The sequence below is a fragment of the Mesocricetus auratus genome, unplaced genomic scaffold (genome assembly GCF_017639785.1).
Source record: "Mesocricetus auratus isolate SY011 unplaced genomic scaffold, BCM_Maur_2.0 Super-Scaffold_100013, whole genome shotgun sequence".
In the NCBI taxonomy this organism is placed as follows: domain Eukaryota; kingdom Metazoa; phylum Chordata; class Mammalia; order Rodentia; family Cricetidae; genus Mesocricetus; species Mesocricetus auratus.
In genome coordinates this window covers 44,898,955-44,912,144 of record NW_024429196.1, presented here as the reverse complement: position 1 = coordinate 44,912,144, position 13,190 = coordinate 44,898,955, and the positions used below count along the sequence as shown (strand labels likewise).

The 13,190-nt window shown below is 41.0% G+C and overlaps 1 protein-coding gene and 1 non-coding gene across 4 annotated transcripts; both read left to right on the top strand.

Moving 5' to 3' along the window:
* The first annotated feature begins 2,201 nt into the window (after positions 1–2,201).
* LOC121132719 (zinc finger protein 239-like) lies at positions 2,202–5,569 on the top strand. Of its 3 annotated transcripts, none has more exons than XM_021223399.2 (2): positions 2,202–2,603; positions 3,876–5,569. In XM_021223399.2, exon 2 carries the CDS (start codon positions 3,932–3,934, stop codon positions 4,814–4,816), a length of 885 nt encoding a protein of 294 aa, XP_021079058.2. In that variant the 5' UTR covers positions 2,202–2,603; positions 3,876–3,931; the 3' UTR covers positions 4,817–5,569. The 3 variants fall into 3 exon arrangements, with proteins under 3 accessions (XP_021079058.2, XP_021079057.2, XP_021079059.2); XM_021223398.2 differs by lacking the exon at positions 2,202–2,603 and adding an exon at positions 2,610–2,854; XM_021223400.2 differs by lacking the exon at positions 2,202–2,603 and adding an exon at positions 2,610–2,899.
* A 5,782-nt stretch (positions 5,570–11,351) lies between these two features.
* Positions 11,352–11,433, top strand: Trnas-gcu. The gene has a single exon. It is a non-coding gene; the product is annotated as a tRNA-Ser (tRNA).
* The last annotated feature ends 1,757 nt before the right edge of the window (positions 11,434–13,190 follow it).

Sequence of the window (13,190 nt, the reverse complement as noted above, 5' to 3'; positions counted from 1 at the left end):
ACATCAGATCTGCCACCAGCATCTGCTAACTGGCAGGTGAAAGTACAAGTCTAGCTTTCGAGTGTTGACCCATTACCATACTGTATCCTCAAAGGTCAAATACTGGGGGCTAATTCTTAAGCATAGGAAAGAGACTGCAGTCTATCAACACTTTAGCTTTGGGAACAACATGGAAACAAACACACTCTTTGGTGGCCACTAGATCAAATTACCATTTGTCCAAGAAGGCAGTGAACTAGGATGTTCTGTCTGCAAGCAGAACTCACTCCTTCAGTTTTAATATACTCTGAATTAATCCTACTTTGAAGGCAAGTGTCTAAGGAAATGTGATTCTAGCTAAACCAGCATTTGAAAAACACTAGTTCAGCCAGGACTATGTAGTGGGACCCTATTAAAAAACAAATTGAAGTGATGGTGTCATGGGAATTCTCTCAACACCCTCACACCAATTTTTTTGGAATGTAGCTCCAAATTGCCTGTGGGAGCACACCAAGTGACTCAGTTTCCATCTGAAGTCTATTCTTACTTATAAAACATTAGAGTTCAAGTTTGCTAGTTTCAATGTCCTTGAGAGCTGTGAGAATGTTCTGATTAAGACCATGGGAAAGAGCATATTATCTAACTAACAAGCTTCTGATGCCAGCCAAAAGGCACATAAAGATAGCTTGTTGCTAGCAGGACGCACGTGACAGATATTGAGCCTGTCTGCTCCTCCATTCAAGGACAGCGCTGCAGGGAGCTGGTTAATTGACTATGCTGCTCTTTGTTCTGCTTTGCCTCTAGTCTGTATATAAGCAGGTTCTTAATTAAACTCAGGGATGTGTGGTGTGATAAAAGGCATGGACTGGCTGGTCCTCCTAAATCTATCCTGTATTTCTCTCTGTTTCTTTTATCTGCCATTTCTCAATCCTCATACCCCTACTCGGGTATCCTAGTTGACTCATTGGTGATGAAAGGGTTTATTTTAGCCTAAAATTCTCAGGTCATACTCCATCACTGAGGACTCATAATTTGAGTTCATGCCATGAGTCATAGCAGGGACTCCAAATAGGATCCTGGAGGCAGCAGCTGATGCAGAAACCACAGAGGAGTGCTGCTTTCTGCCTTGCTCCTTGTGGCTTGCCCCTCCTGCTTCTTTACACAGCCCAAACCACCTCCTCAGTGGGCTGAGTCCTCCCGCATCTATCACTAAGTAAGAAAATGTTCCCACAGGCTTGCCTACATTCCGGTCTTGTAGAGGCATTTTCTCACTTGTGATTCCCTCTTCTCAAATAACCTTAGCTTGTACCAAGCTGAAAAATAAAAAACAAAACCACTAACCAGGACACTTAGTCATGGTGTTTTATCACAGCAACAAAAAGTTACAAATACAGTATCTTTGCTCTAGTAAAATACGCTGAAATGTCAGTTACAACAGTTCCTTACATGGAAGTTATAAGTACTAGTCATTGACATTCTGAAGTCTTCCTCAAATCCTGGAGTAACTGTCTGAATTTTGTTCTTGAAGGTGTTTCCCTTCATGCTGTTGACTAAACCCTTAAATTCTAGCAATTATTGTGTAACCAAATGACATCCCCAGCCTGAGACTTAAAATAGAAAATAAACCCTATCACTTCAGCTGGTCAGGTCATACGTCCTGCGTGCTTGGTAGAGTCTGCTCAGAGTGAATCTGGAACTGAAAGGAATTCAGCCTGGTTGTGAGACATCAATATCTTTGGTTCTGCAGGAACTTCATCCTTTCAGTCAGGTCCTCTGGATTGGGTTCATAATGTATAGTAGCCTTTCTATTTTGAAGTTGTAAAAGGTGTCTGTCACATTATCCTCTGATAATTTTGCAGTTTTATTTTTAACATTTATGACCTTGATTTTTTGGGAATGCTTACTGTTGTATGGAGCAGGAATTCGATTTGATGTCTTTCCAAAATATTATTCATTTATTCTTATAAATTTATTGAAGATCATTGTTTTTCTTATTATTTTCATCACATCTATTTCTGGACATCTGAACCATTTGTTTGCCTTGACCCTATTGATACCTCACAGCTTTATAACAGGTTTTCCAGCTTTTAAGACAGGTTCCTTCTTTTTTCAGTTTTCCTAGTTTTATTTTCTCTGTGAATGGTAAAATCTACTTTGGAAAGTATTGGTAGTCTTAGGGGAATGCTGTTTAAATTTACAAATTGTTCTTTTATGCCGAGGATGAAACCCAAGGCCTGGCACTTGCTAGGCAGGCACTCCACCACTGGTCTACTGGTCTAAGTCCTTAGCCACTGCAAACTATTTCTGAAATTGATCCCTGAGCCCTAAGCCCTGAAGGTGACTCACCTGGGAGGCAAAATTCAGGTTCTAAAATTATGTCTGAACTTTTACTTCTAGGTTTTCTTATAATTTAGAAGAGCATTTTATTTTCTCTGTGCGATTAAAGAAATAAAATGTTCTCCAAGACGTTCTGAGTAATCATTGCCTACTTCACACCTCGCTGGTCCGAGTTTACTGACCACAGAGAAGAAAACCTCCAGCGTCCTAGAGAGCACCAACCTTTTGGGTGCAAGTGGGCCGAGTTGGGCCTTTCTAGCATGGCAGCTGGTCTTCTCAGTCTCCTGGTGAGTTCGTTTCTTTGTTAGCTTCTGGGTATTGCGGAGGACAAACGCGTTCTTACCTTGCTCCTCTAGCCTTCTTCTCACGGGAGCCCCTCACCTTTCTCCTTACCCTCTCCGCGCAACAGAGGTGGCTCCCCACCTCGGCGAGGTCGGGGCAAGGCTGGCTCTGGGTCGGGCCGCGGTCCTGTGCCGCCTGAACCTCAGAACTGCAGTCTGTGCAGCGAGCGATCGGCTGGTTCTGAATTTCCGGAGGGGTGAGCGCCTGGTTTTGTCTCTCTTCAGAGGTCCTCCTCAGCTTGGTTTGTGTTCGTTTTTGTAAAATGTGACTCAACGAGGATTTAGTGTTGTTTTACTGAACTGTCGTTTTCACAGTATCGTTTGGAGGTGCATACTGGCATAGATGTATATTGCCACTGAGGAGACTATCTGTAACATGGAAAAGGACGGGAGGACAATTATTATAACTTGAATTTGAAGGCCAAATTAGGTTGGCTCTCAAGGGATGAGACTGGTAGCAGTCCACATTCTTTGCATGGTCTGAGTTGCAAACACAGAATAGTAAACTAATGAAACGTTTTACTCTGACAATTTTCACGGGGGACAAGACAACCCTCTTGCTAAGATATTGGTTTTCATACTGTCAGCAGCCACTACAAGGGTAGTGTTACAATGGACCATATTGTTACAAAAAACCAAGGGTCTTCCGGAACCCTCCTATAACTGAAATGATGGGACTTCTGGGTGATAAACATTTCTGTCTGTGAAGTTGTCATATCTTTTTCCACACTTAAATTGACTTTCTTGTCTTTATTCCTGCACTCCTTCATCTATCCCATTTGCTAATCTCTTCAACATCTATTTTCTTTAAAGTTTACTTTAATGTGATTTTTAAGTGTTTTGTAAAGTACAAACTATACGTTATTTTTTCCAATGCACAGTTCAAACCCAAGGCCTGTGTCCATTAAGCAAGTGCTGCACCACTGAGCTGTGTCCCCAGCCCATATACATTAGTTTTATATTCATATGTACTCTAGATAGTTTTAGATACCCTAAAGAAGACAGCTATCCATGTCAGCTGTTCATTCTGGTAGTCTGCGGTGTTGCTCTCTTGATGCAGGGAATGAAAACATTGCATCTGTTACCTGGCTCATATTTGATTGGTGTGTCCTTGGATTACTGAACAGATGTTTAAAGGTTCTAGTTAAGTCTGTGTCACATAGTGCTTTACCTACACTGTGTAAAATACTTTGAAAAAAATTTTGCTTCTTATTTCAGGAATCAAGACCATCGTTGTAAGCAAAGCATTAACCTTGAAAGATGAGTTTGTAAGAATGGGCCCAGAGGTCTCTAACGTGCACACTAAGGATTCTTTACAGATTTCTGTGAATCAAGTCTCTCAGTACGAAGATCAGTTAGAAAACTACAAAGGCAGGCCCACAGAGAGCAGACGGCATAAATGCAATGAATGTGGGAAAGCATTTACCCAGAATTCAGTTCTTGTTCGACATCAGAGAATTCACACTGGAGAAAAACCCTATGAGTGTGACCATTGTGGAAAAACCTTCAGTGCACGTTCAACCCTCACTGTGCATGAAAGAGTCCACACTGGGGAGAAACCCTACACCTGTGACAAGTGTAAGAAAAGCTTTAGTGTAAAAGGACACCTGATTATACATCAGAGAGTTCACAACGGAGAGAAGCCGTATGACTGCAGTGAGTGTGGGAAAGCGTTCAGTGTGCGCTCAGACCTTACCAAACATCAGAGAGTACACACAGGTGAGAAGCCATTTGGGTGTGATGAGTGTGGGAAAACTTTCAGTGTGCGCTCAGACCTTACCAAACATCAGCGATTACACACAGGTGAGAAGCCATTTGGGTGTGATGAGTGTGGGAAAACTTTCAGTGTGAGCTCAGCCCTCATCAAACACCAGAGAATCCATACAGGAGAGAAGCCATATAAGTGTAAGGAGTGTGACAAAGCCTTCAATGTGAACTCAGCCCTTACTAATCACCAGAGAATTCACTCTGGAGAAAAACCGTATGAGTGTGGAGAATGTGGGAAGTCATTCAGTCAAATTCAAACTCTCATTCATCACCAGAGAATCCACACTGGAGAAAAACCCTATGAGTGTGAGGAGTGTGGGAAAGCTTTCCGAAGATGCTCGAATCTTACCAAACACCAGAAAGTACATGCCAAAAGAAAATATCAGCAGTGATATGTGTGGTGAAGGTATTCTAGAGGCCTTTGGTTGCATCAAGGGTTATAGCAAAAGCAATTCATCATATGTCGCCATTGAAGTACTGAAGAAAGAAGTCCATCATTGTACCCAAGCCTCTGAAGTCACCTTTCCTCTCTCTCTCTTTAGAATTCAGCTTCACAACTCATAAGGTTTTGGGTTTTGTGTGTGTGTGTGTGTGTGTGTTATTGTTGTTTAATGTAAATCATATTCCAGGGGCCAGGAAGATGACGCACTCAGTAAAAGCACTTAAGTTTAGATCTTCATAGCCCACATAAGAAAGCCAGATTCAGGTGTAGCCAGCATCTGTAATGCCAGCATTCCTGTATTAAGAAGACAACTGCAGAAGAATTGCTCTATGCAGAAGCTCCAGCACCTGGAATATGCAGCCCAACTACAGAAAGAAGAAACCTTCCCTCAAATAAGGTGGAGGACCTAAAAGTTGTCATGGCAAGTACAGTGGCTTACCATGCTCACACTCATACATCATACAAGTCACACTCCATAATTGTTGTTAGTTTAATAAAAGTGAACAGTTTAAGTATTTGCCTTGAGCTAGAGAAATATGTAGCAAATAAAGGAGCTCGCTACCAAGCTGATGACCTTAGTCTAATTCTAGAACCCACATGGTGGAAGGAGAGAACTGACTTCTGCAAGTTGTCTTCTGACATTCATGAGTGCAATAGCATATGTGCACATACATTCATACACAAAATAAAAATTTTAAATATTTTTGTGTGCAAGCTTTTGTTTGGTATTAACATTCTTACTGATGAAGCATTAAAGTTTGATTTGAAAACAATGTGGTTGATTTAAGAGAGACCATTTATCCCCACTAAGCCTAAGGAATCCTATCGATTTTAGTTTTCTTTTGATGACCACTGTGCTTTCAGGAATAATTAGCAGTATTTAGTTACCTGTGGGTTGCTATCTTTGGGTAGGAATCCCAGTAGGTAATTCTTGATCAAAAAAACTTAGTCCTTGTGGTTTCCTGACCAAATAAACTACTAACTTGCCTGAGTTTCCTGATCCAAAACAAAATGAAAACCAAAGAATTTCTTAGGTCAAGAGGTAATGGTACAAGCCTTTAGTCCCAGCGCTTGAGAAACAGAGACAGGTAGATCTCTCAGTTTGAGGACAGCCTGGTCTGCAGAGCAAGTTCTAGGACAACCAAGGCTACATAAAGAAACCCTGTCTTGAAAAACCAAAAGAAAAAAAATTTAAGAGGAGCTTCTGCCTTCTGACCTTGTAATCAGTGTTTCTCTACATGGATGCAAAGGTAGAAGTGAGAGTGGGAGCAAATTTGGGAAGTGCTTGCTAGATTAGGGTTAGCATTTGGTTTTAGGATAACTTTCACAGATATATTGATGTAACTAATGTGTCTTACCTAGTACCAACTAGGAGAGGTCATATTTGAAATTAGCCCAAGACAAAAAATATTACATGTGGGAATGCCAGTAGAGTTCTATCAGGCCACAGTTTAACTTTGTCACTTTAATTTATAAACCCTATGTGTACATGAGGAGTTTGTGATTTAAAATTATTTCAGTTTGTACTTTTAAGTTTTTACACCTGCTTAACAAAACTGAGATTCTTCTCACCCTTGAAACAATGTATATGAGATTGAGAGTAAATTCCAATTGCTCTAAACTGTAGGCTGTGGACAGCTCCTGTGCTCTAGAGACAGCTCAGTGTACTGCACTTGCAGAAAAGTTTGGTTCTCAGCAACCATGTTAGGTGTCTCACAACTGCCTGTAACTCCAGCTTCAGGGGATCAGACACCCTCTGGTCTCAGCATGGGGCTGATCAAGACCCCCTGAATGGGGGTGTCAGTGAGGAGGCCTAGGCAAGCCATGGGGCCTTTGGTAGTTGACCAGTATTTATTCCTGGCATACAAATGGACATTGGGTGCCCATCCCACAATGAGAGATGCACTCTCACCCTAGACTCTTGGGGGAGGTTCTAGGCCCTGTCCTGGATGAAATGACAGACTATGGACACCCCCATGGAAGAACTCACCCTCCCTGGGGAAAGGAGGGGGTGGGAGGAAGGAAGGGAAAGGGAGAGGGATGTGAGATTGACATGTGAAGAAACCTTGTTTCTAATTTGAGTTTAAATTTAAAAATAAAAATTTTTAATAAAAAAAAAAAGGGTCTCACTATGTAGCACTGTTTGGCCTGAAACTCGCTGTGTAGAGCAGGCTGGCCTTGAACCCATAGAGATCCACTTGCTTCTGCATCCCACATGCTGGGATTAAAGGCATATGTCACTATGCTCCGCTAAAATTTTCTGTTTTGCATGTATTTGTCTATCTTGATGTGTATATAAAATACTTTGCACTGAAGTATGATAACTCTTAGGCAGCTGGAAAGACTTAAGAGAAGGATCAAAGCTAGGGAAAAACCAGTTCTTAAGCCACTGAAAAGAAAAATGAAAATGAAGTTACAATGGCAATAGCATATGGAAAAGGAAGTTTGGATAACTGCACATAAAGAATGGTATAACTATGGCCAACTATGGGACATCTCCTTTTGCTATACAAAGTATGAAACATATTTTTTAGGGCAGTGTTTTTCAACTTTGTGTAATAAATGCATTTTATATGAATTCGTGGATAAGAGTGCCTACTGTTCGTTAGAGGATCTGTGCTTGGTTCCTGGCATCCACACCAGGTGCCCATAACTACCTATAACTCCAGCTCGAGGGAATCCAACATCTTCTGACCTCCGCAATTCCTTCATTGGCATGCATTTACACACACAGAGACACATACATAAAATTTAAAGAAAAATTTATTTTACATTGTGTTTCAATGTACTCAATGGGAAAATCAGTCCTCCTGGGAACTCCTGCCTTCCTACATGTCTCGCTAATGTCTACACTTCAAAGGTAGAGGCAGGAGGATTAGAAATTCATGACTATCCCCACTAAATAATTACCTCACTAGATGTTTGAGGCCAGCCAATAATAAATGAGACATTTAAATGTTAAAAAAAAGAAAAAGTTTTACCAGAACTCTGGAGGTTGAGAAATAGCCGATATCTACCTTCAAAGAACAGCTGCCATTCAAACTCTCAAAGCTTTAGATGTGAGTCCTCCAAGAACAACATTTTACATGGAAAAGGAAAGGACCAATAGAGAACATGGAATTCTAACAGTAAGGAAGAAGTGTGTTTCTTTCAAAATTAATTCATATGAAGATATTTTCCACTGGGAAATGTCTCCAACCACTAGACAAAATAATGGGGCATTTATTGAGGTAATTTCTTATAGGAAATTTTTACCTCAGTGGAAATGCTGTTTCCAGCTTTCAGAACTAGGTTAACAAGGAAATTTTCATAAGGAACACCACAGCCAGGTAAACTCCTGTGATCCCAGAACCCTCCGAGGCTAAGGCCCCTAACTAGCTCTAGCCAGGTAAACTCCTGTGATCCCAGAACCCTCCGAGGCTAAGGCCCCTAACTAGCTCTAGCCAGGTAAACTCCTGTGATCCCAGAACCCTCCGAGGCTAAGGCCCCTAACTAGCTCTAGCCAATTAGAAATGTAATGATTGCCACTTGTTTGAACCAATCATATCTAAAATGACCTCATTGCCCTAGGACCTCCCCTTGGCTATGCTTAAAAAGAGTCTGTGAGCTCCTCTAGGAGTCTTCCTCATCTTGCCTTTGTGTGAGATTGGTGGACCCAGCATGCTTGAATTATAAACATTCTTGCTGATTGTATATGTGAATGGTGGTCTTTTGTGGAACTTCTCCAGGAGCCTAACACGGACAAGAGTAGTTTGATATAAACATCTGCCATCTCTGGAAGGCCCTAAAACTTGGTACTCATCACAATTCTCAATTCCTTTAACTTTACCTTGGAGAAGAATTGGAGAGCATCCAGGCACTCTCCTGGGATCTCACATAAATCAGTAACTGGAGGAAAGGCTGGGTGCATCATGCATTGGAGCAGCCCAGGATGACACCCCCACAGCCACCCATGCCTAAATTCCTTGTGGTTGGCTACCTATCCTTCCTGATGAGAATGGACTAAACGTGCCCCCCACCTCCATACTTGAAGCCTTCATTCGGGAAAGACCCACCTCTGACAACTGACTTGGAGGGGCAATGACCTAGATGAGACCCTGGGGACTCAAGCCTAGAGCAATACCCTAAGAAGGTCACCCCATCATGCACTGGTGTCCCTAGGTTCTATTCTAGGTTCTGTGCTAAGAGTGCCTTCTGACCATTTCTCCTTTACTTTATTTTCCTCATTTATTTGGAGGATTTTTGAGGCAGTCCCACTAAATAACCAAAGCCTGCCTCCACTTCCCTAGTATTCCTAGGGCTTAAAGACTTGAGCTATTAGCCGGGCGTTGGTGGCGCACGCCTTTAATCCCAGCACTTGGGAGGCAGAGGCAGGCGGATCTCTGTGAGTTCGAGGCCAGGCTGGACTACCAAGCGAGTTCCAGGACAGCCTCCAAAGCCACAGAGAAACCCTGTCTCGAAAAACCAAAAAAAAAAAAAAAAAAAAAAAAAAAAAGACGTGAGCTATTTCAAGATTTTCTCCTAATTTTAGGAAAACTAAGGATTCCACTCTTAAGGATTTCACCAAGCTTTAAACCATTCTAACTTGCTTAAGTCCTCCTTGAACTTTGGCAGGGGGTGCATTTCAAATTCTAGTATCTGATATTTCAGTGTTCATCGATACCCAAGATTCAGTAAGAATGCAGGCTGAGCAGACACAGAATGCTCTTGTTAAAAACTGCAGTTCCTGCGACCCTGGGCAAGCAGAGAACAAGAGGTGGTAACTCAGAAATGGCTCTGGGATTCTCCGAATTGAAGAAGATACCATGTTTCAGAAGGGAGCTCAGCACAGTCCAAAGCTAGGGAGGTGTTACCATCAGGCCTGGAATTATGAGAACCTGCCCTGCCCACTGATTCTTTTCCAAGGTAAAATTAAAGAAATTGCAAATTGTGGCAAGTATCAAGTTTTAGGGCCTTCTAGAAATTACAGATGTTTATGTCTAACTGTTCTTGTTGCTTCTCCTGCCCTTAATACCACCACCTGCTGATACCTCTACCTCAGGAGAGTTAGCCAGTGTGTGGAGGGGTTGCTGACCCCACCCTCCTAGTGAAGGTTGAAGTTGAGGCATAAATATGCCAGATTGTGTGGTCTGACCAGGGAAGAACAAATAATACATTTAGTGACAGGGAAAGCTTTTTCTCTATTAGATTTTCCATTCTTAAAACATGTAAATGCAAGTAATTGATTAGTATTTTATCTATCTGCTGTTAGATTAGGTGATGAACAACAACCCAGATAACCAAATTTCTAAGCACTTTTGCTGATAACACATTTAACATTTATCACAATTTTATGACTTTTTTGTTTGTTTGTTTGTTTGTTTGTTTGTTTGTTTTTGGAGACCGGATTTCTCTGTGTAATAGCTCTAGCTGCCTTGAAACTCAGCTCCGTAGACCAGGCTGGCCTCAAACTCATAGATCTGCCTGTCTCTGCCTCCTGAGTGCTAAGATTAAAGGCATGCACCACCACTGCCCCAACTAATTTCATGACTTTTTAAGATAGTATGTCACATGTAGGCAGACTAGCATGGCAATCCTACTACTCATGGCAATCCTCCTGCCTCAGCTTCCCAATCATTGAGATTATAAATGTGAGCCACCACACCCAGACTGTACTTTTTTCTTTAGGAAATATTGAACATTAACTGAAAAGGTTTAACTAGTTGAAAATATCTGTTCACCTTAGTTGTAGCGCTTAGGTTTTGGATTAACTTTAGATTGCTTTAGTAATTCAACAATTTTAGGGGAGTTTAGTTTTGTTTCAGTGTTTTGTTGTTGTTTTGTTTTCTTGCTTACTTGAACACAAATAAACAAAGACAAAGATAATGAACACAAATACATTCTCCACCCTGCACCTGGAGAGATAATGGTCTTCAGTGAGATTCTTCAGTTAACTGCCTTAAGTTCCCAGGTGGACCACTCTTGGCTTAAATACAATTGCCTTACACTGCCCTCGACAAAGCCAAGGCAGCTTGCAGTTCAACACTTTTCAAACCAACTTGGCACTGACCCACCATAAGGTGATCAATGCAAATTCCAGGGAACATAAAGTGGGGAGGGCTAACTGTGGGGAGAAACAAATGAAAAGGAATCAAAGACCCACGTTAACAGAAACCCAGAATCAGGGAATTGGGAGAAGTTCCATATGAAAGACTGGAACATTCCTTCCCTTGAATGCAAACTGCAGCCAGGACTGTATGGCGCTAAGCCAAAACCACTGCCGTGCCTATGCAGTCCTGTGTGCCAGGTACTGGTTCAACCCATCAAATGGGTGCCAGATGAGCTCACTTCTCTTTCTGTTGTGGTTTTGAAATCTTGTTTTAAGATGTCTGACTCATACAGTTTTGGACATTTGGCTAGGGGAAGGCTATTAAAACAATCATACTAAAGGAAGGTTTCTGGGAATCCTTACAGGAGAAGAAACTATAAAGGGCAGGTGCTCCCAGGATGAGGTGGCCGAGTGGTTAAGGCGATGGACTGCTAATCCATTGTGCTCTGCACGCATGGGTTCGAATCCCATCCTCATCGACTGGCTGTCAGATGGTTTTGTACCAGTCCTAACTGCCAAATGTTGAGGGTTTTATTTTTACTTTGGGATTTAAATCTGTTTTGGATTTTAAAGGAATTCTTAGATAATGGATATTCTCTTTTGATAAGTTAATTCTTTGTTCATCACCCAGTTAAGTAATACCTTCAATCTTTCCATTCTCTGTTGCCACACTTGCTCTTTATGCCTGCTGTTAACTCAATTTTGTCAGCCAACTTACTTGACTTCTGTCTCACAGCTCCACCAAATTTTCATTTCCCACTAAGAAAAGACTCAAATAAATTGCATAACAACCTAAAAAAGATGAAAATCATCTATAGAGTTACACTCAGGAAAATGTGTGTCTCAGTTGTGCCTGACAATAAAGACCTTTAATGCAAATGATCCAGGACCAGGAAGATTGCCATAAGTTCAGCGCCAGACTGAGGCTACCTAGTGACTTCCAGGTCAGCATCAGAAACATAGAGACTCAGTCTCAAACACAAATGACAACAGAAACTATGAATGAATGTATACAAAAATCAGGCTGATCTAGTGTTACAATTTTTGATAATTATATTTTATAGTAATTTTATACTTATTTCTTTTTTTACAAGGTCTCACAATGTTGCACAGGCTAGCTTTGAACCCCTGACTTACAGGATCTTCCTCAACCCTGAGTATCTAGGAAAAGACTCAAGTCATCATACCTGGCTCTTTGCTAACTTCTAAAGCTACCATCATTGTACACAGACCCTTCCTTTGACAAGAATATGTGTGCTTCTCTTAGAAGTCTCACAAATAGAAAAGCTCATCCTATATACCAGTCCCTGTTGATACTGAAGATTTCTTCCTGCGAAAAAAAAAATCAAAGAATCAGCACTGTACAGTTTCTACTTAGGACTTACTTTTAGCTGATCTTCAAAAGAGAAAATGAATAGCATGTTTCCTCACATTTTATTTTATTATTTCTATTTTGGGCAACTCAGAAAATATAAACATGTACACAGCAAAAAATTTTATCCTTTACCCTTCACACCAGCCACTGTTACTAGACTTCCTATATTTTCCTGTATCTTTCTTAAAATAAAGTATGCAAATGATAGAAAATTAAACTCCCAGGCATATATTATTTTTGTTTTGTTTCTTTTTGGTTTGGGTTTGCTATTCAAAAAGTGGTAACTATATCTCTCCTTCTAGTTAGCGTCACCTGTCAAGTTGACCCAGAGTTATCTGTGGAAATATCTATCATTCAGGGATTTCCTCCATCAGACTGGTCTTTGGTGTCAGTTGTTCTGTGTCGCTTGAGTTGTTTAAGAAGAGGTCACTCCAAGATGAATTTTTTAGGTCTGTGTGGCAGTAGGAAGGTCCAACCTCTAACGGACTAAATCTCCAACAGGCTTTCAAAGGCATATTACAGGCTTTCAAAGGCATATTTATTAACTTAGGGCAGACAAGCTCTTCAAATCAAAGTCCTTGATCTAATCTATATGTTTTTCTGAAGGAAAACATAACATTCACATATCCCCACTTTAATCTTTATTGTGTACCATTTGCAGTACCCAATAATCCAAGAGTTTTAGGTGTGCCAGGAGTGTCTTGTGACCGGTCATATGCAAAGACTTTAAAGCTCCCTCTGAAAAACAATTCTATAAATCATATAAAATACTCACTGTTTCCACGATGATTTCCTCAGGGTCAATGTACTAGAAAACAACTATGCATTCTAATGTTTGCTTTAGATACAGTGACTGTAATA